The sequence below is a fragment of the Triplophysa dalaica genome, chromosome 2 (genome assembly GCF_015846415.1).
Source record: "Triplophysa dalaica isolate WHDGS20190420 chromosome 2, ASM1584641v1, whole genome shotgun sequence".
NCBI lineage: Eukaryota > Metazoa > Chordata > Actinopteri > Cypriniformes > Nemacheilidae > Triplophysa > Triplophysa dalaica.
The window spans coordinates 28,112,934-28,139,285 of NC_079543.1; the positions used below are offsets into that span (position 1 = coordinate 28,112,934).

At 39.8% G+C, this 26,352-nt stretch overlaps 3 protein-coding genes across 5 annotated transcripts; 1 reads left to right on the forward strand and 2 right to left on the reverse strand.

The window, feature by feature from the left end:
• Positions 1-322: 322 nt before the first annotated feature.
• lamp1a (lysosomal associated membrane protein 1a) lies at positions 323-7,140 on the forward strand. Its single transcript, XM_056736975.1, has 9 exons — positions 323-522; positions 4,180-4,295; positions 4,448-4,655; positions 4,733-4,897; positions 4,970-5,163; positions 5,243-5,365; positions 5,446-5,512; positions 5,665-5,832; positions 5,914-7,140. Exons 1-9 carry the CDS (start codon positions 471-473, stop codon positions 6,051-6,053), a joined length of 1,233 nt encoding a protein of 410 aa, XP_056592953.1. The 5' UTR covers positions 323-470; the 3' UTR covers positions 6,054-7,140.
• A 779-nt stretch (positions 7,141-7,919) lies between these two features.
• grtp1a (growth hormone regulated TBC protein 1a) lies at positions 7,920-17,243 on the reverse strand. 2 transcript variants are annotated; one of them, XM_056762448.1, is made up of 8 exons: positions 16,773-17,243; positions 11,496-11,647; positions 11,257-11,415; positions 11,062-11,186; positions 10,255-10,351; positions 8,664-8,836; positions 8,400-8,585; positions 7,920-8,310 (listed from the first exon to the last, which is right to left on the reverse strand). In XM_056762448.1, the coding sequence occupies exons 1-8, from the start codon at positions 16,856-16,858 to the stop codon at positions 8,218-8,220; spliced, it is 1,071 nt and encodes a 356-aa protein (XP_056618426.1). In that variant the 5' UTR covers positions 16,859-17,243; the 3' UTR covers positions 7,920-8,217. The 2 variants fall into 2 exon arrangements, with proteins under 2 accessions (XP_056618426.1, XP_056618418.1); XM_056762440.1 differs by lacking the exon at positions 16,773-17,243 and adding an exon at positions 11,750-12,189.
• A 720-nt stretch (positions 17,244-17,963) lies between these two features.
• Positions 17,964-26,110, reverse strand: adprhl1 (ADP-ribosylhydrolase like 1). Of its 2 annotated transcripts, XM_056764457.1 has the most exons (8): positions 25,674-26,110; positions 23,504-23,668; positions 23,313-23,438; positions 23,086-23,226; positions 22,883-23,007; positions 22,653-22,785; positions 21,519-21,672; positions 17,964-20,887 (listed from the first exon to the last, which is right to left on the reverse strand). In XM_056764457.1, exons 1-8 carry the CDS (start codon positions 25,885-25,887, stop codon positions 19,540-19,542), a joined length of 2,406 nt encoding a protein of 801 aa, XP_056620435.1. In that variant the 5' UTR covers positions 25,888-26,110; the 3' UTR covers positions 17,964-19,539. The 2 variants fall into 2 exon arrangements, with proteins under 2 accessions (XP_056620435.1, XP_056620443.1); XM_056764465.1 differs by lacking the exon at positions 17,964-20,887 and having other exon boundaries at positions 21,220-21,672; positions 25,674-26,037.
• Positions 26,111-26,352: the final 242 nt, after the last annotated feature.

Below are 26,352 nucleotides of genomic sequence, written 5' to 3' on the forward strand. Positions count from 1 at the left end.
TCCTGTCATTCACACGTCACATTAATTAAAGCTTTCCGTCATGCACATTAACATTCATCACATAGGCTACGTGATACAACAACTGCATTAACACAACACATATAATCTGTATGAACATTTTATTACTCTGAATAATGTAACGAGTGACGGCATTTCTAAGCGAAACAATGCTGCTGAATTAGCATCGTGCTATTGAAAAACATACGCTGTATAACGTAATGCATCGAATTCAGATTAGTTTTAGTCCGATCGAAATGATTATTAGTCCGATCGAAATTAGTGTTTGTACGATCGAAATGATTAATACGCGTAGTTGTTACGAACTGCCCCTCTCACGTGACTATCGGGGTGGATCTACTGGCTTCCTCACATGACTGGAACATTCGCTCTGCGAGAGGCTGACGGATCACATCTTTAAAGTCATTCTCGTATTCGTCGGATATTATCGGACAGACAGGCAGCTCGCTGAGATGATGAGCATCAGACAGACAGTGACAGCAGGTGTCTGTTTAACACTGATGGGTGAGTTAGCAGAACTCAACTAACGCCAACAACATTCAACTGCATCAAGCGCGAGGCTCTCTCTGCCGGCGTGACGTCACGAGCAAGGCTCTGGTTTAACCGCACAAATGTTCTCCGTCACTTTGAAGTTTTGCGTTTAATATCGGCGTCACGTGGTGTATGTTGAGTTTAACTGGTCGCGTTTGTTTTTCTCAGTATTGTTTTAATGGTACGATCACGGATCTGATGTGTTGTGTTGTTTTGGGCGTCACTGACGTGTCTCTTCGCGTTCCCACCGAATCTGTTTTTGTGTTGATTCGTCGACATTCTTTCAAGCTGCTTATATGCGTTTGTGGTGATCACGTGACGCGTCGGTGAAGTCATATGACAGACACGACACAGAAGCTTTCTCCTGAACTTTTAATACTCTTTAACACAAGAGATTGTGTGTGTTTGTTGTTGATAATATGAGAGAGCTGTTGTGTGTCGGTTGTTTAACTCTCCAGGAATACACATACTGTATATATACTGTTTACGTGCTTTGTGTCTATAGAAGGAAAAGAGAGAGAGAGAGAGAGAGTTTCCTTGATTTTTCAAATGAGTAGTGAAGTTTAGTGTGTATCTGTACACACATTAACACAATATTAACACTATAATTCTTCTTATGAGCAGTAACAGTAGTTGAACTGGTGTGGTTTTGTTCTATCGGGTTTAAAGGTCTCATTGGCGTCCAGTCGAAATGTTTTGCACAGTTGGTGTTAGTTATTTCCCGCTCAAGAGCATTTGTGAGTGTATGTATGTGTGTTAGTGTGTCATTGTGTTTTGTGTGGTTAGATGGGTAGTTGATTTCTCAAGACATGTGTCATCACAGTTGAAAGAAGTATCTATGCAGTTCAGCTCACAGCAAAATATAGAAAAAGACCTCAAAACTGGATTTTGATCAAACCAAATTAATCTGAGCGTGTCACTCCAGTTTTCAGGCCCTTAAACTGGTTTTCCCTGTTGGAAAACCAGCATATGTTGTTTAGGTATTTGATGCTGGTTTAAACTGGTCATGTGCTGGTTTTAGCTGGTCCTTAGCTGTGAGGGTCCATAGCTGGTTTAAGTTGGTCAAACCAGCATCGGACCATACCTAACCCAGCATATGCTGTTTGGTCAACAGGCTACCGGTTGATTTTAAACTAAAGTATTATTGCTTATCTATAAATCAGTCAAAGACCAAAGCAGATATGCTTATCGAGTACAAAGATATTTCTCAGATCATTAGCAACAACCAAATCAGTTTATTTAAAACAAGTCCCCTACCTGAGTCCTGTATCATGAAGCCGGTTTAGGTGTCTAGCCCGGTAAGTTTAGAATTAGTTTGCGCCAACTTTGGGTTTTAGATACCATGAAAGTAACTTTAATCGATGTTCATCGCCATGGTAACTTATGCCGCACGGCTAACCTGCTCCGTGGCAGGTTATGATCTAGATAAGAGATTTTACATATAATTCAAATTGTTTGTTACAATGGCTACTTTTGATATATTACGAATTTAAAATCAAATAATGGTTACTATGGGTAAAATCTGTTTTAGAAATAACAGTAGCTGGTTTTCCCCACACACTCGCATTATTTCACTGTACTACTCACTATATGTATTTCTCTGCTTTGTATTTTTTACATTATTATGATGCAGAATATCTAGTTACACTTTTAGTTTCACTGTGTTAGGACCATAGACTGTATAAAATATGGACATAGTGTTGGTGACATCACCTGTAGGTTTCTGATGAGCAGTTTTGAAGCTTAAAGTGGGCGGAGATGACTGTCTCGTTCTTAGCAGCGTGTCACTCCTGGATTATCGAAAATGGGCAAAGAAACGGGACGTGGTTGGAGCTGAGGTTCATGGTTGCTAAAACCACCTTTCACTCAAGTTCCCATGCACCAAATTTGCTGAATTTTAAGGCTTAATATAAGTTATACAGACGAGTTATAAAAAATGTATCCTCCTTACAGTTCTCATGAAGGGTAAAATTAGCTATATAGACCAAAATAATTTTTGTACCAGACTGTAAACATGTTTTTTCTGCTGTAAAGTAAAGTGCATGTTAACATGGGGCTTTTAAAATTGTAGTTTTAAATGAATCACTTCAGTGTTGGCTTCACAGGAGAGATTGTAAGGTTGCCTTTTGGCAAGGACATTTTCTGTCTTTGTCCGCTAAAGAAAGCTTCAATTAAACAGCTACAGTAAGATAAGTTTTTACTTTAATATTTACTATAGTAAGGTTTTAATATAAAGTATACTAATAAAATTTATACATTTGCTACAAGTTAATAATTTTATCATCTGGTTCAAATTTAGCAGACTTTTATTTTGGTGCATCGTCCCGAAGAAGTTTGAGTTTTAGTTTGTTTGACAGTAGCTTCACTCAAACAGTGAAATGTCCGTAAAACAAGACAACTCTGTGGATGAAGTTCATGTGTTCATGTCAAGATACAGACAAATCCACGAGTGTCACGCTTGTAACATGTAAAACTGTGCAACTCATTTAGTCATGGACACGCATTTACCTTACTATAGTGAGTAAATGCGTGTATTATATGGTTGCGCATTAACACAACCAGCAGTGTTTCTGACACTCTTCTCTCTTGTGTAGACAGCAGAAACAGTAATACTCTGTGCCGTGGCTGAGCTACATTTTTGTGTTACTAATATTTGTCCATAATTTGTTTTGTGATGTCACTCGTTCATGTGCACGCACGCGCTAACTAATCTTACCTTCAGGATCAAAGCTTGAGTTGACAAAAAAACTCAATGAGCTGCTTCATGGCACCAACTAAGCTTGATCACTTTGGTTTGGTTTTGTCAACCCAAAACTAATCCTGTAACCCTGAGTTTGTTCAGCCACATTCATGGTACAGACCACTGAAGAGATCCAGATTAAAACATGTTTGTGTATTTTCTTCAGTTCGCCATTTACTACCTTATCTTGGTGAAGACAGGCCTTTCATGTGGAAGAACCACTCTTATCTAACCCATACTGCCTAGTCATGTTATATATACTGAAAGGACTTTATGTTTACATAAGAACATGTTACTGTATGTTCCTCTACTGCTTCATGATCTACTGAAGTCATTCAGTGTTATAGCGCCACCTGGTGAATAGAACTACGACTCTTTCACATTTATTCACTTGATTTTATTGGACTATAAAGAATGACTGTGGTGATGAGTTATGACGGTGTGTTATTGTTCTTTATCTTGATTATATTGTTTGTAAAGCAGCAGCACAGCAAACACAACAGAAGCTTTATGAAACCTACAGTTTTGGTGGGACAAGTATTTTCATATTGGCATATGACGTCACTTTTCTAAATAAAACAATGCTTACAATACCGAATATAAAATTGAGGCTTTTCTAAACCGCAATCAAGCTGAAAGTACTCACAAACTATTTGTAGACGTATTCATTATGTAAACAATATTATTATTTTATATATTAGTTTTAACTTTATGCTGACAGAAATGAACAGCGATACTCGCCTCCCGTCATTGCAGCGGACTCTTCTCTCGCCCCAACGGTCACCTCGCAAGAAATTTAAACTTGTGATTTTCGCTCTTCAGTGCAGTGACTTGCCTGTGTGTAAGGTTGTGTTGTTTTATTAAGTGCAGTTGTGTGTGTGATGTTTTAGGTTGTTTGGCTGTGACGCACGCGGTCACGCTGGAGGTGAAGGACGGAAACTCAACGTGCATTAAAGCGGTACTCAACGCGAACTTCAGCATCACCTACAATAGCACCAATGGCACGGTACAACAACACACACACACACACAATTTTAAACAGCTTGTCGTATGTTTTTTAAAAACTATAAACATTTGACATTACGACTCTTTAAGACAGGACATGATTGGTGTTTTGTGTATTGTTGTCCATTGCTTATGTTGTGTATTGTGTATCAGAACTCGGTTGTGTTTGCTCTGCCGGACTCCGCGTCCACAGACAACAGTACATGCAACGGCACTTCTCAGCGTCTGGTGGCGTCGTTCGGTGACGGTCACGCACTGACTCTCGTGTTCTCAAGAAACGGGAGTCTCTACGGGGTAACACAAATGAGCTTACGCTACAACCTGAGTGACAACAGCACCTTCCCACAATCCAACAGCACAGGTGAGAGATGGCACACACAGGTAAAGTGTCCACGTGTCGCTTGCACGTCCCTTCATGCCTGTTTTCTACTCTTACAGATGTCGTAACCGTGGAGACGAACTCTTCTAGAATATCTGCAAGTATGAACAGCACGTATCGCTGTCTGAGCTCCAGCCCAGTCTCTCTGAACGCCGATGTCACCGTCACGTTCTCTGATGTGCATCTGGAGGCGTACATGCAAACAGGAAACCTCAGCACAAACGGTGTGATTGTGTTCACATCAGTTGTATAAATGAATTTGTTTGCCTTGTGTTTGATGGTGTGTGTTTGTGCAGAGAGCGTCTGCAGCGCCGATCAAACCGTTACAACTGTGGCTCCACCCAAAACAACCCCTGCCCCATCTCCATTACCCACGGGTGTGCCGGAGCGAGGCAACTACACAATCACCAGCGACAACACAACCGCCTGTCTGCTGGCTGTCGTGGGACTGCAGCTCAACATCACTTACTTCTCCACAACTCGCAACAAGGTGACGACACACACAATCTCGCAGGTGTTCAAATGTGTGTTGTGTTGTCATGTCTTAATGTGTTTTTGTGCTCACACAGAACGTCAGTGAGGTCAGAAACCTGCAGCCCAATAAGACGTCGTTCTCGGGGTCATGTGGGGTCACAGTCGCCACACTCATCCTGACCGAAGACACGACGAATCTCAACTTCACCTTCACACTGGTGTGTGTTTAAGTCTTGCATAAGTGAGTGTGTTGCATAGCGTCGTTTTTATTCTAAAGCGATGTTTTGTGTCGCTGCAGAATTCAACCTCTCAGAAGTTTCATCTGAGTGCTGTGAGCGTCTCCGCCCGCTGGCCTGACATGACGGGTAAAACTCTGCACATCACTGATCATGTGACCAAGCCGGAGGAATTTCTGTTTTATTAAACCGAAACAGGAAGTTGTTTACATGTTACAGAACGCTCTATATGATGTAGCTCTCGACTTGAATCACTGAATTCTGGTGTGTGTGTTGTGCAGTTGTGTTCTCAGCGGAGAACAGTTCTCTGCAGTATCTTCAGGGCAGTGTGGGTCGATCATACATGTGCAATTCTGAGCAGACGCTCGCTGTGATGTCAGACTTCTCTCTCAACACGTTCAGACTTCAGCTTCAGCCCTTCAATGTCACAAGAAACCAGTTCTCAGCAGGTAAACATCGGCTCTGTTCGCACTCAACACAAACGACATCATGATTTTAATGTGTGTGTGTGTGTGTGTGTGTTTGTGTAGCTGAAGAGTGTCGTATGGATCAGGAGAACATGCTCATTCCCATCATAGTGGGAGCAGCTCTGGCGGGTCTGGTGCTCATCGTTCTCATCGCGTATCTCATCGGCCGTAAGAGAACTCGTGCTGGATATCAAACCATCTGAAGCATCGATCCCAGCTCACCGAGTGACCGCTGCCCATGACACACATACACGTTTCTGTGTGTGTGTGTGTTACTGGGTTGAATTTGTTATCAGCGTTACGGTCATTTATATTAGTTTAAATCTAAATCTTTGTTTTGACTCGCTTCATTTGTTTTAACGCTCTGATCTGAGCGCTGCTTGCTTTATCTGTGCTTCTGGACTTGTTGATTTGATTTTGTTTGCGTGTAAATAATTGTTTTAGTTTTAGACACCACGACTGGGATTTTCGGCAGTTTGTGTTGAGCTGTAAATTCTGATCCATCAACCCAGAAGCAGGAGCGCTGAACTTAATACTGTATAACATATGTGTAAATATTATTTTAAATCTTAGTTTCAAAGGTCTCAAGAATTGAATGCACAAATGATTGATAAATAATTTTGAGTTCGTCTGTCTTTGTCGATATATTCACTTGTGTGTGTGTGTGTGAGAGACTTAATGTCAATAATTCATTGAACGTTTTTGTTTCTTTACCCATAATTCCTCACACGCATGTATTTATCATCAGCTGGTGTGAAATGATGTGTTTGTGCATGTGATGTTCGAGTTCACCTTCAGTAAAGAAAAAGGGAAAGCTGCAGTTATTCTTTATGAATGATTTCCGTTTTAACACCGTTTTAGTTTAATTTTATTGGTCATAAAACGGTTTTATTTCCACATAACTGAAGTGTTTCTGACCTAGTAGCTATAAACTCTTTATCAGCAGTTCATAAGACGCCAACACAATGATGTCATGTTTTATTATTTGTAAACATCATTGCAGCGATAGGTGAGGTGTGTGTGTATATAACAAATGAAAATTTAACTTCGACTGACGTGTGTTTGTGTCTGATATTCATCAGAGATGTGAATGCGGCAAATGTTATTTATCTGAAGGACTCAAATGTTTTTTGGATTTTCTTCTTTTAATTTTGTGCGTGCGAGCTTGTGTTCTATAGAAGAACATGAAGTGTGTCGGCTGCAGTGATCTCAACTTTTCTTTTTCTAGAGAACGCTTCGTTGTTTTTTTATGCATCAGGTGTGAAGTTAATAAACAATGATCTGCTCTCATTTCTGTCTCATTTAAATCTCTTCAGACTCAATGTGCTTGAGGAATGAATGTTAACTTTATATCGACCACAGTGACGATCAGTAAAAGAATCATACAACTAAAAAATCATCAAAGTAATGTCAATAATAGACTGGGATCAAGGTTATTTTAGTTTACTAAAATCAGAACTTTGAAAACGTTCCCGTTTATTGAAATCAAAAAAAATATTGGAAAAACTTCAAGGAAAATTTGAAATGCTGCCTCAAAAATGAACTAAAGTAGTTTAAAGCAGTAAAATTATAGCAATAAATAAAAACTAAAATAAAAATGAATTGATCTTATATAGCAACATTAAAAATAAACTAATACATTTTAAAATGACAAAAGCATATATCACAATTGCTCAAACTTTAACTAAAATGAACAAAAATCTAAAAATAAAACTAATTAATTATAAAATTAAAATCTTAATAAAACTAAATAAACTGACCCAAAAAACCAAAACTTAATTAAAATTAACGCAAAAAATAAAAGCTTATTTAATAATAATTGATAAAAAACAACAACACCAAAATACACAATCCTATCATTTTTTTTGACTGGTAAAATTTCTGCTTAAAGATTCCAGAAATAGATTTCATCTGGTTAAAAATCCTATAAATATTTTGTTTAAAGTACTATAAATATTCTGTATTGTGTTTAATTTATACATGTTCATATGGAACATAAATCTTGTCAGTGATCGACACTGAAACTCCCTCGTGAATCATGTTTCTAAATGAATGAGTGACTGAAGATGTTCAGGAGTAAATCATGAGTTTATTTCACAGTGTTGTTGGTCAAACGTGATTGAGAACGAAACGATTGAACTCCTCAATCACAAGAACAGTCGTCATGACATCTGTGATTCTACAAAATATTATTTGTCTATCTGCACACCTGGAAATGTATGAAAATAAACAAGAACGTGATTGCAGAGCGTCTCTGTCAGTAAACCCGGAGCCGTGACATCATCTACAGACGTCTGAAAATGTGTGCCTCTGTGAGGAATCGAGTGCAAACTAAGAGTCTGGAATGATCTGACAGTAAAAAAAGAGTCAAGACTCTTCTGCTATAATCCGAGCTCGACAGCTTCCTCTGAGCTTGGAAACGGTTGCCATGGAGAGACTCCCAGGCTCCTGGAAGATTTTCTTGGAGAAAGTCGGAAAAACAAATAAATGACGTCACATGTTGACAAATAGTTTTTTGTCTTTTAAGAACGTGTCGTCGTGTGAGCTACCTGCATGAACGTGTGACAGTCGTGAACATCTGGGGCTTTGGTGATGTGTTTGAAGCGTTCACAGATGTCTGGAAGATTCTGAGCGGGGAGGATATCAGCCTGATGCGGTCGGATCAGAGTAAGCGCCACGCGGAACAGAATCTTAGAACCCTCGTAGAACAGACAGTCCCAGATCCTGAGAACAGTCTGAAGAACGAACAAGCACAAGACTATGTGAGCATCTTCACTCCTCTACACGTGTCAGGTGTGTGTGTTGTGTTGTACCTCCACAGGCAGAACGTCAATGTAGAGACAGATGAACCAGCGTGACACCAGCAGTGTCCACATGACTCCGTGATCCTGAAGGAGTTTCCACACGGCAGGAATCTTCATCTTCACCAGCTCACCAAGAACCTCCTGATCCGTCTTCAAACCCAACATCGAAAGTGTGTAATAATCTGACAAACACACATTCTGACATAAACAACTGTGCTGACAAACTGTTAAAGAACACATGACACGACGAAATGTTTTGTTTTATTTTAGTTTACAGATGCAGTTTGCTACTTTTTGCACTTACAATATCTCAAATGTTTTCTACTATTTGTAGATCGTGAGAAAATTCTAATTTTAACCAGTGACATGTAGTATTAAAATCATCTATAAAGGGATTTCTCATTCACGTCTCATTTATTATTAGTGGTGGAGGATTTTTTATTAAAAAAAATATTGATTAGCGGTGGAGTTGAAGACGATAGTTTCCATTACTCCACGCTCCTTCACAGTGCCATCAAGCTACGCCGTTGTTGTTGTTTTCAAGTTGAAGTTCATTGCTTTCATTGCTTACCCCACCTGTAAGTCGCTTTGGATAAAAGCGTCTGCTAAATGACTAAATGTAAATGTAAGTCAGCTTTATTGTCAATTCTTCACATGCACCAGAGATACAAAAGACGTTTTCTCATTCACCGGCGGTGAAAAAGGTCAAGTGCACCGACACAACAGATATGACAGACATTCCCATAAACAATATACAAATAAAATATTATATTATATTTTGAACGTTTTGAATGTGCGCCCTCTAGCGGCAGATTTTACATATTGCGCCTTCTGTTCTTCACTGTGTCATCTGAATGAATCATAAAGGATCAAAGCAGCTAAACAAAAAGTGGTGAGCTCCATCACCTGACTTTAGATTTAGTTAGTTTTATGTATTTGTTTTCAAGATAGATATGTGTATTTTGTTAGATTACTTTTACAATGACATTTAATAAAAAAATAGCAATTTTGTTATTTGCTTTTGTCTTTTTGTGATAATTATAATACTGTAAGTTAGTCTTTATTTTCTTCGTTTCAGTTTAGTTGATTTGATTTTCACTGTAGAAAAAGGAAGCCGAGTGTGTATGAGGCCTTGTTTTTATATCCCGGTGGGGACCAAAGGTGAATACTCACCAACTCATGGGGACTCATGTTATGTATGATTTATAAACTTTTTGATCGTTTTTTTTCCACGGGCACAAATCATACAGAATTTTTTTTTTTGAAAATGTAAAAATGCAAAAAGTTTCCTATGACGTTTAGGTTTAGGGGTGGTGCAAGGGGTAGGGCATAAAATACACAGCTTTAACAGAATAAAAATCATCATGCCTATGGTCTGACCCCACGGAGATAATAAACCAGACATGTGTGTGTGGGTGTGTGTCCTGAGCTTGAGGTTATTCATAGACACTTCAGCTCAGAATAGATCTTGACATGTCACACGTTGTAATCCACATTAACCCCACCCTGAAACACTGGAATAACGTCCAAACACACACAAGCAGAGATATAAGAGTTAAACAAATATTTGTATGAGGAAAATGGAAATATATTTACATACCTGGCAGAATTCTGTCGAGCAAAACGTCCATCAGCCAGAAAGATCTCTCCTCATCTTTAGTGATAATGAGCAGATATCCTGCGATAAAGTTCATTCCCTGAAGAGTCACATTAATATTTATTAATGATATGATTGATATGTGTGTGTGTGTGATAATGTATGAGATACGAGAGCGTCAGTCAATGATTTGCATTGTAAATCAGACACGTGTTGGTGAATATGAATCATGTTTTCAGTTTGTTTAGGAGATGATGATGATGATGATGTCGGGTTGGGCTTGTCCAGAGCTGTTGAGAGAGAGTCGCGACAACAGAGGTTTGTGTGTCCCGTAATTCACGGAGCCTTCAGTTAGTTCCAGAAAGTTATGTTTTTTCTTGAAATGCTGCGTTTTTCATTTTTTATTCGTTTAATGACTTGCATCTTTAAACGGGTTAAAAGTTCATCACAATCGCTCCGTTAAGCCGCAGCTCCATGCGTTACTAGCAACTTCCCGGAACTAATGTGTGCCTCCACCAACCGCCATTGATATATAAAAAGTGATGCATTGGAGTCAACGGAGTTGACGTAACTCTCCCTCTCAATGGCTCTGGTCTTGTCTTACAGTAAATCAAACATTTCCAGTCCGTATTGTTCTTACTTGCTTTTATCAGCACCAATTTTACACAAAACACATCGACAACAATACAACACAATAGAGCGACTTCAATGAGAAAACGATCTGTGTGTGCTGGACAAGCTTGATTGCTTTTTTTGTTGGGAAACGTTCACGTGTAGATGATTTTAATTGGTCAGGAGTGTTGTTATTACCTGACAGTAACCCACAGCTGGATTGTGATGTCCGTATGCTAACAGCACACGATACAGAGCTCTCTGAAGACACGGATCAGACGACTGACGGAAGTGAATGTTGTCTGGAAAAGTTCTGTGCAGGTCTGTAAACATGAGAGACGTGTTAAGGACATGTCACACATGTGTTTGATGAGAGAGAGAGAGCCGTGTGACCTGTGCTGATGGTTTCTGTTAGTTTGGGGTCGTGTTGAAGCTCCAGTAGTGAATGATAATATCCAGAGTGTCTCTCCATCCGCTCGAGAGCGCCGCTCGCCATCATCCACACCAGAGCTCGATGTTCATTAGGAACTCCCTTACGTACATAACGCTTTACTATACAAACAACACACATTAACACACAACAACACATATACTATAGTGCAGCGTGGTAAGCGTGACTGCGTGACATTTACCCTTCAGGTTTCGATCGACACGTGGTTTTCCCTGCAGTAGTTTTGACCACTTGATTGAGCGTCTAGTGAGCACTGCCAAGTACTCAGACATCAGCTCCTCGTACGACTCGTAGTCAAAATCAACCGAGTGCTCGAAGCCGTACGGGTCCACACTGAAAAACCACAAACAAACACACACGAAGATCGGATCCAGTGGTAAAATGCTGCTGCTTCACTTAAAATCAGAACACACAAAGATATTAAATCCAGCATACACAGATCTGTCTATTCTAGGGTTGGGGCGATAGACGATGACATCACAATGTTGGACCGGCACCGTGATTCCCCTGCATGATCCAATCTTTGTCATCAGGAGGGTCCACAGTCGTCCGCACATCCTGTCAGCGTGTGCGTACAGCTTATTCCCAGACAAATGTTGACAGCCGAGTCCAGGGTATGACATTCTGCGCATGTGTTATGGAAGGCCAGGGGGGTCAAAAATGTGCACATTTTATCGCGTTGTTTGCGTGTAGAGTACCTGAAGTTTACGTGTGAAATATCGATGCCTATTTAACGCGTATTGTTTTTTGAGCCATCTGGCCACTTGCCCAGTTTGAACGTGTAAGCGTGATGAGTTTTCCTGTAGCTCAGTAGTAAGAGCATTGTGTTAACATCGCAAGAATGTGGGATTGATCGCAGGGGATCGCACACACTTCGAAACAAATGTATCGGATAATGCAATGCAAGTTGCTTTGGATAGAAGCGTCTGCCAAATGCCTAAATGTAAATGAGTTCCTATTGGCTGCCGAGCGAAGGGTTAAGCCATTACTATAGGCCTAGGGTGGTTGCCTTACGTTACTTACTCTTTGCCATAACAATGCATGTAACATTCAAAATATCCATTTATCTATCTATAAATATATCCATTTATCTATTATGCTTGACACCCAGAGAAAGTCCTCATCTCAACAAGCTATTAAAAAAAGATATTTAACAATCTTATTTATCATTTATCAGGGTTCAGTAAAATGGTAACGAATACATTCTCTGAGGTTTTAATGTCACGTCCATCAAGGAGTGAGATGTGCTGACAGATAGGCTACAATAAATAGGAATAGGTTACGAGATTATCTGTGGGGAAAAAAACATACACTTTTGTATGGGATGAATTCCGACTCAAAATGATTAAGAACTGCACGCACAGTCATCCGTGAACGTGATACACGTTACATTTGTGTTTTACGATTCACAAACAAATGCCTTATGATTTGATTCTGTGAAATTTAGATTTGAATAAACACGAAGCGATTTGTACAAATAGAGGCAGATTTGTGATTGCAATGTTTTATTTTGTGTTCATGTATATTGATTTTGCGCATACCAATGAGAAGTTGTGCATTTGTGTATCCTGCAACGCGCGTTCATACATCCTGTTCGGTTCATTTGGATTTTGAGACTTTCTTTACGCGGTTTTGCATTGGACAATCCACACACACGCAACTGCAGATCCATGCGCAACCATGCAAAAAATAAGAACTACCACTAGATGGCAGGCTTACGGAAACCATAGGTGCTGGTCCTATCATTAGAATATCATCAAAAAGTTGATGCATTTCACCATTTCACATTTCACTACAAAATTTAAACATTTTAAATAATTTAAACAATTTGAAGTGAGGCGATTGTCTCAGCACACCAAGGTGACTAGAAACATCATGTTGTCCAGTCACGACTTCTTGTTGCACAACATCAGGGCAAAGATGTTAAAGTTTTAGGGTTGGTTTTCCGGAAAGAAATTAGAATAGACTAAAATAAATAAAATAACTGTCTAAACTGAAAAAAACTTATGCTGAACATATTTGGCGAAAACAAACTTGAAGTTTACTAAACAATACTTGAAGTTCACTATAAAATCTATGAAGACAACCATCATGCCTTTAATATTGAATTAGGCAAAGCTAGACAGACTTATTTCAACTGACTTCAACAACACTCATAGGCTGTTTGCTACTGTAGAGAGACTAACAAACCCTCAAATCAAGTCCCCTTCTAAATGCTTTCTGATGACAAGTTTGCAACTTTTTCCTTGAGAAGATAAATAATTTCAGAATGGCAGTCAGCAAAGCCCTACATGACACTCAGGTCAGTCTGACTTTATTACAACAATCTAAGAAATTATCAACATTATCTGAATTTCAGACAATTGATCAGAAAACTTTGGAGAAAAAAGTAACGCAACTTAAGTCCTCAACATGCAACCTGGACACACGCCCCGCATCCTTTTCAACTGCACTGTAACTTTAATAACTGCATTCACTCATCTACTGCACTGTAACTTTAATAACTGCACGGACTCATCTACTGCACTGTAACTTTAATAACTGCATTCACTCATCTACTGCACTGTAACTTTAATAACTGCATTCACTCATCTACTGCACTGTAACTTTAATAACTGCATTCACTCATCTACTGCACTGTAACTTTAATAACTGCATTCACTCATCTACTGCACTGTAACTTTAATAACTGCATTGACTCATCTACTGCACTGTAACTTTAATAACTGCATTCACTCATCTACTGCACTGTAACTTTAATAACTGCATTCACTCATCTACTGCACTGTAACTTTAATAACTGCATTCACTCATCTACTGCACTGTAACTTTAATAACTGCATTCACTCATCTACTGCACTGTAACTTTAATTACTGCATTGACTCATCTACTGCACTGTAACTTTAATAACTGCATTGACTCATCTACTGCACTGTAACTTTAATAACTGCATTGACTCATCTGCAGAACTGTAACTTTAATAACTGCATTGACTCATCTACAGCACTATAACTTTAATAACTGCATTGACTCATCTACTGCACTGTAACTTTAATAACTGCATTCACTCATCTACTGCACTGTAACTTTAATAACTGCATTCACTCATCTACTGCACTGTAACTTTAATAACTGCATTCACTCATCTACTGCACTGTAACTTTAATTACTGCATTGACTCATCTACTGCACTGTAACTTTAATAACTGCATTGACTCATCTACTGCACTGTAACTTTAATAACTGCATTGACTCATCTGCAGAACTGTAACTTTAATAACTGCATTGACTCATCTACAGCACTATAACTTTAATAACTGCATTGACTCATCTACTGCACTGTAACTTTAATAACTGCATTCACTCATCTACTGCACTGTAACTTTAATAACTGCATTGACTCATCTACTGCACTGTAACTTTAATAACTGCATCTACTAACTTTATGAGAAAATGCTTTGTCTTTTAAATTAAAACGCCTTATCAATTTGGGATTTTCATTAGTTGACAGTTATAATCATCACAATTAAAATAAATAAATATTTGAAATATATTAGTCTGCGTACAGTGAATTAATATAATTTACAAGTTTCACTTTTTGAATGGAAATAGTGAAATGCATCAACTTTTTGATGATATTCTAATGATAGGACCAGCACCTATGGTTTCCGTAAGCCTGCCATCTAGTGGTAGTTCTTATTTTTTGCACGGTTGCGCATGGATCTGCAGTTGCGTGTGTGTGGATTGTCCAATGCAAAACCGCGTAAAGAAAGTCTCAAAATCCGAATGAACCGAACAGGATAAATGGACGCGCGTTGCAGGATACACAAATGCACAACTTCTCATTGGTATGCGCAAAATCAATATACATGAACACAAAATAAAACATTGCAATCACAAATCTGCCTCTATTTGTACAAATCACTTCATGTTTATTCAAATGTAAATTTCACAGAATCAAATCATAAGGCATTTGTTTGTGAATCGTAAAATACAAATGTTACGTGTATCACGTTCTCGGATGACTGTGCGTCCCATACTTTTGAGCCTAAATAGTTCTTGTACTCCATTTGAAGCACTGGCAACAGTTCAAAAGGATTGTGGCCAGGGTATGGACTCTGTGATGGCTTTTCCTGCCATTTTCAAGGACAACAAGGTTGGGCAGGGGAGCAGCTTCACGTACTACATGCGCGTTCTCGACGTATTAAAATTCGGCCGTGCTTGACCCTTCTGGCTTTCCATAATGTGTAGAGCAGAGTTTGATTTGGAAGCTGCACGGAACGGAGACACACGTAGACAGGAACTCATACAGTAAATCGTCGTAATGCGCTCTCGTTGTGTGTCCGTGTAAACTCCTGAGCGCTGATATAATTGTTTTGAATGTTTTGGCAGATGGCCATCTAGCAAACTGATACCCAAACCCGAGCCCCGCCCCCCCGACGTCATCGTCCATCGCGATGTTTCACTGTAGGTATCGGTCCGATGCCAAATTGTTAGACATCACCCAACCCAAATCTATTCACGTCAAACTCCTGTCTGACTGTCTTTACATTAGAAAATAAAATAAATACATTTCTTTTCCACGTGATGAATGAAATTGCTTGCGTGTAATATTATTGGATGTTTTCTATTATTATATTGGATTCAATGACTAGTCAAACATTTATCGTCTGACAGAACGAATAGAATGAGAGTCTGTGTGCAGAAGACACAAAAGAGAAAATTGTATAATGTATAACACAAAGACTCTGTTGTGTAGCTGCTCAGGTAACTCTGATGTGACCTGCTGGACGTCTCTCACCTGTTGTGTAATAAGATCAGGTGTGTGTGTGTGTTTGCGTGCGCGCGCTGAATGAATTGCTATTAGAGTATAGAATAACACACCCAATCAAGTGTGTGTTGAATAAATCGCACCCCGAATCAAGATGTAAACTAACAAAAACAAACTTCACAAAACTGCACACACAACATTTCCATGACGAAACCAGGGAAGACCAACACCTGTGAACCATCAGTGTAATAACACAACACTAACAGTCATAAACAAACAACGCAAATCTTTTAAACACAAATACCGAACTGAACATTTGCGTCAACACACAGATCTGATACACTACAGGTGTGTGTTCGTGCGTGCGCGTGCGCGTGTTGAATAAATAGCTGTTAGAGTACACACCGAATTAAGCTTACAGGTGGAAACTGACAAAAACAAACTGCACACACAACATTTCCATGACGAAACCGGGAAAGACCAACACCTGTAAACCGTCAGTGTAACACAATACTTAGTCATAAACACACAACGCATCTGTTAAACGCAATCACTGAACTGAACATTACCGTCAACACACAGACCTGATAAACTAAAAGTGTGTTGTGTGTCATTAGTGTGTGTGTGTGTGTGTGTGTGTGTGTGTGTGTGTGTGTGTGTGTGTGTGTGTGTGTGTGTGTGTGTACCTGGGCACTCTCTCTCTGGCGGTGCTGGGCACGTTAATGCGCAGCTGCGGCTGATGACCCGAGCGCGTGCCGTTCCGCTGATCCATCTTCAGTGTTCAGATGAACGTCAGACGCTCCTGAAGTTCATCAGTTCGGTCTGATCGAATCCGGTCCAGAGAAGATCAGACCCGAGAAACTTTTGTCCCGGCAGCAGTTCTGGCGCCTCCTCCTCCCGCGGGACAGAGCGCGGGCCCGATCCACCTGTCGCGAGCGCGCGGCACACTCACATCCACGCGCAGGTAAACGCGGAACAGACTTGCGTTTAAAGCTTAAAGGGTTTTAATCGCCTCCGGACTCGCGCGTCACACATGACGGACACTTTAAACAACAAGAGCGACTCAGGACTCGTGGGGCTCAAGGACGCACGTCAATCAAACGGAGGGGAGGGACTACGCGAGCTAGTCACGCCTCTCGTGCGATGCTTTATTCGTCTCTCAAACAGGGGCGGGGCTTTGTGAGCAGTAAACACACCTCTTAATTTGCCTTTAATAACATTATAATGTGTCATTTACAGATGGATCTCTCAAGAACATATGACACTAACACAATATACCACATTATTTGTTTAGTTGACCGTGTTTTTCACACAGTGTGTGTTTTGTGAGATAACATTCAGTTCTTTGTAAATATATTATATGGCAATGTTTAGTAGTGTAATAAAGATTTTAAGATTATATACAGTATACGTTTACTTCATGGAGTGAGATTATTATTGTTGTTTTGAGAGGCGTCACATACATACAGCTGCTTTAAACATTCACATGGGATGACTGACTGATGTGTTTTAACCTCATTCACTCTGTCAATCATCTACTGACACCGCCCCGTTTCTCTCTGGTGGGCGGGGTTTAGCCACGGAGCAAACGGAGCAAAAACTTCTGTTTTTGTTCAGATAAACATGTTGAACTGATTATTTTTTTATGCGTACACACTATGTTGTGTTTATTCTTTCAGAGCGAAAAGTGTGTGACATAAGGCAGAATTTACCTGATGGAAACTAATGAGACACTTAGAGAAGAAAAAACAGCAATAAAACAACATTGTATCTTCAACGATGAAATGTCTTGTGTGTGTCACTGAGTCACGTGCACCCTTTGTGTGTGTTTGTAGTTTGAGGTGTGTCTGTCTGTGTTTATAGATCAACCGCTTGTGTTTATAACACACATGACACATTGACGCCCTACACACACAGTCACAGTTTGAATGTGTTTAATGCTTCACAACTTTACACGAGTCGTATCTGTTTCACATGATTAAAATATTTGATACGACACAGAATTAAAGTAAAATGTGCCTCATTCAGGACTTTAGAATCTTTATCTCAATCTGAGCTCACTTTGACAAACGGTTGAGATCTCTCCTGTAACTCAAAGACACTTGTGAGATTTCGTATGAGACGTGTTCTACGTCATTGAAGCCTAGAAGAAATAATTAAGAAATTAATTGCAGGGCTCGACATTAACGCTTGTCTGGGACAAAGGAATGTTTTGTATGGGCAAGTAATAGAGAATAATACTTGCCCGACCGGACAAGCAACCTGACAAACATAATGATAACAACAGTGCGACATACATGTCGAATAATCTGATAGGTGCATAAGACAGAGCTGCGTGTTTGTGTGAAGTGCGTTTATCGTCGTTGAGCTTGTTTGTGTGACAACAGGGCACCATACAGTCCATGTAAGTTACGATAACTAGCAGCGAACGCCGTATCCTGATATTAAAATGTCATCTGGCTGTCATCTGCGTTTCTGAGTGAATTATGTTCACAGTTTAACATACAACACGAGTGATGGTCGACGACTTATCTGCGTCTGCACTGTATGAGTATATGAACACATGAACTTCATCTCAAGAGTTGTCTGAGAGTTTCTTTTACGAGCGATTCACTGTTCAAGTGAAGCTATAGACAAACACTCAAAACTCGAGCGTCTTCCCGAAGACCCGTCAAAATAAAAGTCCCGTAAAATTGAACATAAAATCGGACATAAAATACTGTAGTGTGCTATCATATTTGCTATTGAAAATTGAAGTGCCCTTGTAGTAAATTTATAAACACTGTATACCATATCTAAGAATTTTACTGCAGTTTACTATAGTAAATACTATAGTATACTACAGTAATTTATGTGGACAAATACACCACTATTGTATAGTAAAAAATAAACACAGAACATAAAAAATGTAAACAAATTTAGGTAAACTAAAAATGATCTGGCAATAATTTATCCATCTGTCTGTAACATTAATGTAATTTGTTATTTGCCTGCTTCTTCATGATGAACTGCACTTGCAAATGTTTTTTACAACAGATGATTTATACTTGTGCTCTTACTGCTTGGCCTGTGCTACCAAACTTTAAACCTCCATAGCACCAGTGTGTGCAATAGCAATCATGGAGACTAGGGCCTTAAACAAAATCAAGCGGCCAAAGCCGATGACACTAGTCAAAATGCTTGGAAGAAATTTGACCGATCAAATCCGAAACAATTGAAATATATTTTTTAAGTAATTTTTGTACTCAGACAAGCACAACCACATGACAATCCTTAATGTCAAGCCCTGGTGATGAGACACCTCATGTGTGATGTTTTCCCTACAAGTGCATAAATATGATTTAATATGTAACATAATATTATAAAAATAATGACGGGCATTTTATTAACCTACTGAATGAAGTGTTTATTTACGGTCCTGGATGTTTATAACCGTGAAGCTTGAGAAGAGGATCAGAAGTTAAACGTGTCAGTGAATCTGATGGTTTTGAATGCGTGTGTGATTTTCACAGAGGGATCACAGTAACTCAGACTTTTATATTTTAGCTGTTCTATTGGTTGATGTTCCAGCGTTCTTAGATCACACGAGATGTCATCCAGAACCTTAATCTCACCCGTATCTCCATCAGAGCTCACGCTGATCTCAAGGCGTGCGCGTTCAGATGAACTGAAGGTTTGGTCTTCATCCGTCTGTCTCTTCGGATCAGAAATATCGCGGAGGTTTTGTTCTCCGTTCAGTTGTGTTGTTGGATTCAGCTGCGGCTCGGATGTTCTACAGGTTTCAGTCACGTTCATCACATCATCCTGAACACAATCCGTCAGAGTCGTGTGATGAAGATCATCTGAAGGTTTGTCTGATGCTGAGGATTGAAGGAGTTGTTTCTGTGATATTTGTGCACTTGTTTGGATGTCATTCAGTCCGGTCACTCCGGCTCGAGTTTCAGTGATGTCAGATTCGCTGCGTTTGGTTTCGTTTGTGTTCATGTGTTGCTGAAACGCAGTCTGTATGAGAGGATCTGTATGAGATGCTCCAGTACAAACGACGGATGGACCGATTGTGACTGTGTTGATATCACGATGTGCTTCTGTCATGACACATCCATTCCTCATCTCATTTTGTGACCATTCCACAACCCCACAAGAAGAAGCAACCTTCACTTCACCTTGACTCATATTGAGAGTCTGATTCTCAACGGTTCCATCAACACGACATGAACATTTCTCATCTGTTCTCGGATCACAACGAAAAACTCCGGCCTTTGTTAGATGTGTTTGTTCTGCTGCGTGTGAACGATCTGATCTGCTTTGTTTTTGAATCTCATTTTTGTTTTGTCCCTTCAGCCGATTCTCAAACTTCTTCATGATCTCAGAGATGACGGGTCGCTCGCGTGCACGCCGCTTCCGAGTCCCCGTCTCATCTGGAGTGTTTCTCTTCTTCTGCGCTTCAGTAAATTTCTTCACCAACTCCTGAACTCTGGCGGTGTTTCTGAAAGTCGCTGGCCGTGATTCTACTCGTTTTGTGTCTTTGGTGTGTGGTGTCGGGAAGTTCAGAGATCTCACCTCTCGTCTGATGCTGAACAGGCCCGTCGAACGTTCCTTCACAAACTTTGATCTGAGAAGATTGAAGGTGGTGAGACGTGAAGGTCGGCGGTCTGATGGCGGACGTGAAGGTCTCTCGTGGGTTTGATACAGCTGAAGGTTCTCCAGAACTCTCCGGATGTCCGGATGCGTCGACCGATTCAGGATCAGATGTTTTAATGCTCTGTTGTCGGGCCGATGCTGATGTTCATCTCTCTGTGCTCTGCGAAATGAAAGTTTTTCTCTGTGTTCTTACAATGACATAATCAACACCTTTATAAATTATCCTCAGTGTTTTATTAGTTCAGAGGAAAGCAGGTGTGTGTCAGGGTTTGGATTTGAGCGTGAGAGATTAAGATCAGTGGTGAAAGCAGAATACTTCTAAATAAATGTCAGTTAAATGTCTTTTACGTTTACAGAAGCTGTCATCAGTTAAGAGACGTGAAAATTATGAATACCATTTTGCTATTTCATCTTTAGTTTACAGATGAAACGGGAAGAACACACCAGTGTATCTTTAGTTTGTTTAAACAGAAAGACTTTGAAACGTTTCTTATCGTTAATAAAAAGAGAAATGTTTTTATTTCACTCTTTGACCACATTCACACTTGAAGTGAAGCACATACAGAACAATTCAAATCCAGACTACTGAACACTAGTTGACTTACAGCGCCATCTAGAGTCAATGTTAAAACTCACATGAGATCTTTACAAAATCAGTTTTATTATTTGATCTCATGTTCTTAAAGCACATTTTGTGTGATAAGGTCGTGTTAACACAGAGAGAGAGAGAGAGAGAGAGAGAGAGAGAGAGAGAGATGGGAGGATCTCGTGTGTGTGTTCTCCAGCTTTACTTCTCTGTAGATGAGGATCTGTATAACTGAGCTCCCAGATCTTCTAGTTTGTCTCTTTTGTCCAGATTCTGATAGAGTCCTGCAGAAACTTGACTGAGTCCATACATCAGACCGTACAGACAGCCGGCGATCAGACCTGTCGCACTGCTCTCACCTGTACACGTCATCACATCAGAGTTTTGTGTTATAATGTTTGTGTCTACACAACATCACACAACAGATGATTCATACATGTGTATAACTGATGCGGCATCTATATACTGTATATCTATGTGTAGCTGTGATCTTTTGTAGATCATATGGTGGGAATGCTTTTTCAGTATATACGGTTGTGGCTAGAATGGATAACGCTACGGCTGGAAGGGATGCAAAATATCGCCAAAAAATTACTATAAATTACATAAGCTAACACCAACGATAACCCTAAACCTTACCTTACGATAGTAAATAAACAGTAATTAACTGTTGTGAGCTTGAGGTATTGAAGTGCGCATGCCCAGTGGAGGTAGCTGTATCCCTTCTAGCCACAACCAGACCCTGTTAAATAACTTCCGGTTTGTGTTTGGTTAGTGTATTTATATTTAATTTAATACATGTTAATATCAATTTATATGATTTTTTACTGTATGATAATTATGTTGAATAAACGATTTGATTAATTTTGTTGTATGTTAATTTTATTACAAAAACAATTGTTGAACGTTCCTCAAGTTCGGTCTCATTTAAACAAACCGTATGTTACATTGACATCTAGCGGTTGATTTTGGTATCGCAGTCTAAACTCAAAATATTGGAGAAACGAGTTTAGCCAAGAAACCTTCTTCTCGGGTTCTTTTTATCGTTATCAGAAATAATCCACAGGCACTTTATTGTTTGTGAACGTGTACCGGGAGTTAAGCTGGGGGTCACAAAAGTGCGCATGCGCAGTAACGTTTATGTTGTTAAGAGGAAACTGTCTATATTCAATATCCACAAAACTGGCTCTCACAATATGAGTTTTTTCCTTAGTTTTAAAAAAGCATTAATTGCCACATTTTACTTTTGCTTACATTTTAATGAACAAACGCCTACAGTACATGTAAGAGAGGTTGTGTCATGTAAAGAGTAAATAAATGCAAATGATTGATTTCTGACCTCCGTGAAACATGGCACGTTTACACAACTCCTCCCAGTCTGATCCTGCAGCCAGTAAAGCGTCGTACGCGATCATCGGTGCGTCGTGACCTCTGCGACCCGGACAGCCTTCTGAGCTCCAGCGCTTATACATCTGAACACAAAAATGTGTGTATCACAACAATCAGACAACACAGCAGGCGTGTTTGACCACTGAATGAACACATGATGGTGATGATGACGTGTTTGACCTTGTCTGTCTCCTCAGCATCATAGCGGTCAGGAAACACAGGTTTACTCTGAGGATCTTCTAGACCTCGCTCCTCCAGATAAAACTGCCACTTCGCCTCAAAATAAAACCACGTCTCGTGATATTCTACACAGCAGAAGAACAAACATTACCTCATCTCTAAACATCAGACAGACAGACAGACAGACAGATGTGTGTATTCACCTGCCATGTGTCGGATGGTTTTCCTGCAGTGTTCTTCTGCTTTAGGTATGACAGTCATGAGATCTCGAGCCCAGTTCACCAGCGGTTTACCTTGAACAGCGTATGAGGCGAAGAGAGCCGTACACAGAGAACCCAGAAACCCTACACACACACACACACACACACACACAGGTGTCATGAATAGACATCAGAGATGATTGACAGCAGATGATGTCATGATGTTATACCTATAGGGTGATTGTGGGTCATTCGGCCGGTTTCAATGCTCACTTCCACCAGATTCTCCAGCCGCTCGGGCTGCCAGTATCTCATCCCCACACACATGGCTTTAGACGCGGCTCCATGACCTGAACCTACACAGACACACAGACTCATGTCACAGGAAATAATGAATAACTTGAATTGAATTGAATTGTACCTTTCTCATTGTAGGGTGTGTGCCAGGCTAACAGGAAGTTGTTTGGTTTGAGGTTGACACATCCTTCAACTGTACTGGGATCAGGAGCTCGACCCTGCAGACAGATCATCGCCTCCACATAGAGACGAACCAAATCTCTGTACAGATCCTCCAGACACCAGTAATCTGAACAACACACACAACACATCACACATGATATCAAACACACAACACAACACTTGAAATCAGACACACAACACAACAACACAACACTTGAAATCAGACACACAACACAACAACACAACACTTGAAATCAGACACACAACACAACACTTGAAATCAGACATCACAACACAACACTTGAAATCAGACATCACAACATAACAATACAACACATGACATCAACACATATCACAACACAAGAAATCGTATTCTCAACACAAATCACACATCAACACACAATGCATGAAATCAGACACACAATACAACACATGAAATGAGACACACAACACAATTCTACATAGATCAACACACATCCTAAAACATGAAATCAGACACACAACACAAATCGACACAGATCAACACAACACATGAAATCATACACACAAAACAATTCAACATAGATCAACACACACAACCCATGAAATCAGACACACAACACAATTCAACACAGATCACATCACATGAAATAAGACACACAATACAAATCAACACATATCAACATAACACATGAAATCAAACACACAAGACAAATCATCAAGCTTCACACCACGTGAAATCATATACCCAACACAAATCAAAACACAACACATGAAATCATACTCACAACACAAATCAACACAACAACACGACACAGTTCAGCTGGTCTTAAAGGGACTGTTCAGCCAAAAACATTATATATATACTATATTAGATATAATGCTATATTATTTTGAGAAATGATTGTTTTTTTGTTCATACAATGTAAGTCAATGAGGTTCAGTGTTGTTTGATGATCAACATTCTTGAGAATATCTTCTTTTGTGTTCTGAATAAGGTAGAAACTCATAAAAGGTTGTCCGAACTGTCACTTTAATGTTCAACAAAATAAAACACAATAATAATTTCTAAGGAAATGTGCTTGTGCTGCTGAATTTTCTCCAGACTCTAACGCGTGTATGTGTGTTTCATTGGCATGTGTGGCATTCGGTCACGTGTCTGTTCTGATTAGAGTGTTCGTGTGAGGTCCGTGGAAGGTATTTTGTGGACATTAATGGTCCTCTGGGACCACAATCACATCATCCAACATCTCATCTGTCTGATGCCAAAACAGACGAAGGCCACATGGATTAGATGAAGTATCAGATGATAGGAAGTGTTACCGTGGTTCACTCCAGTTATGACAGAGTTTGTGTCCGTGCATTTGGTTTATTTTCTGATGGTTTGTCAGTTGTGTTGGTATTTGGATAAGAAGAGCAGCTGTCAACACAATCCGGAGAAAAGCCACACTGTCCAGAAGCCAAACACCTACTATTGTGTGCCATTGGAGATGAAGGCGGCTCTATTTTGAGTCCCGCTGGAGAAGTGCGGTAGCTGCGTTTGTGTTTGAGATGCGAGATGATCCGAGAGGATTACAGTTAAAGCACAGCCCGTGTTATTTATGACAGAAACACACACGACTCACGCCTCTATTCTCAGACCAACCATGGAATGTTGGACGTGAAATCCGCATTTGTGGATGGTGAACATTCATGTTGTTTATGTGAGGAAAGATCACTTTATTATCATCTGTACACTTTTACAATCTGTTAATGAGACTTGACAAGAGAAAGGGAAGATTCCTCTGCTACATCCCAGCAAATCAACAAAATTAAAGATTTGAGATAGGTGTGCTGCTCATATAGAGGATTTAAAGAGACTGTCAGACAAAACAAGAAAATTCTGTTGTGTCGTGTCAAGCCTGTATGAGTTTCTTCTTCAGAACACAAAAGAAGATATTTAGAAGAATGTCGATAACCGAACAACACTGAACTCCATTGACTTCATTGTATGAACACAAAACCACTCAGACATTTCTCAAATTATCTTATTTTGTGTTCCCCTGAAGAAAGATTCACATACAGAACACGTGAGAGTGAATGTTAATTGTTATTTCATGAGATGATTTAAATTTCTTATACACACACAGACACGTTTGTCATGTATTTCTCACCTGCGACGAGCGCTTGAGCAGTGGTCATGAGCATTAGAGCTCCGTCACTCAGAGGCCATTTATCTGTGTCCAGTTTTAAAGCGGCGAGACCCCCGAGATCAGCGAGCTCTTTCTGAATCCGAGTTCCTGAGATGCAGTTCTGCCATCGACCTTTTCCGTATCCCAGAGCATCTCCCACTCCTGCCAGAATCATCGCTGCCTGAAACTTCTCCATGTAGACACTCAATCACTCACTGAAGCGTTCTGTGGAGCGGTGTCAGCTGTCTCTCAGTTTATTTCTCTGGGCTTCTGCATCGAAACTCACTCCAGACGTTATCTGCACAAAGTCTTTGTTGGCGAGACTGAGCGGTGATCAGGTGTCTCCTAAAAAGGCAAAGCTCATGGTAGCGGGGGGACGGACGAGGGGGCTTTACTCATGAAGAGCACTATATGGCGTAGAATCATCAGAATACAGCGAAAGACTCTCTGTGGTTTTATATTACGATCACAGAGAAACAGAAAATCATTTCTCATCTACTGATACGATTCATCAAACTGAATCTGATTTACTTTAACACACACTCCTGATCTTATGTCATTCATTCATCAGGGCATGACCAAATCATATAAGATAGAATCAAGAATCTGACAACATGAAGCATAAGAAAAAACAAGAAAATTATAATACCGACAACTTATT

Excerpts from the sequence above, each read along its gene's own strand:
- lamp1a (XM_056736975.1), top strand. The coding sequence starts at position 471 with ATGATGAGCATCAGACAGACAGTGACAGCAGGTGTCTGTTTAACACTG. Across the intron at positions 4,898-4,969 it reads AGGAAACCTCAGCACAAACG|AGAGCGTCTGCAGCGCCGAT; the intron begins GTGTGATTGTGT and ends GTGTTTGTGCAG. Across the intron at positions 5,366-5,445 it reads TCAACTTCACCTTCACACTG|AATTCAACCTCTCAGAAGTT; the intron begins GTGTGTGTTTAA and ends GTGTCGCTGCAG.
- grtp1a (XM_056762440.1), bottom strand. The coding sequence starts at position 11,946 with ATGCGCAGAATGTCATACCCTGGACTCGGCTGTCAACATTTGTCTGGG. Across the intron at positions 11,416-11,495 it reads TGTCGATCGAAACCTGAAGG|TAAAGCGTTATGTACGTAAG; the intron begins GTAAATGTCACG and ends TTGTTTGTATAG. Across the intron at positions 11,187-11,256 it reads AACAGAAACCATCAGCACAG|ACCTGCACAGAACTTTTCCA; the intron begins GTCACACGGCTC and ends TCATGTTTACAG.
- adprhl1 (XM_056764457.1), bottom strand. The coding sequence starts at position 25,887 with ATGGAGAAGTTTCAGGCAGCGATGATTCTGGCAGGAGTGGGAGATGCT. Across the intron at positions 23,227-23,312 it reads GACCCACAATCACCCTATAG|GGTTTCTGGGTTCTCTGTGT; the intron begins GTATAACATCAT and ends GTGTGTGTGTAG. Across the intron at positions 23,008-23,085 it reads AACCATCCGACACATGGCAG|AATATCACGAGACGTGGTTT; the intron begins GTGAATACACAC and ends TCTGCTGTGTAG.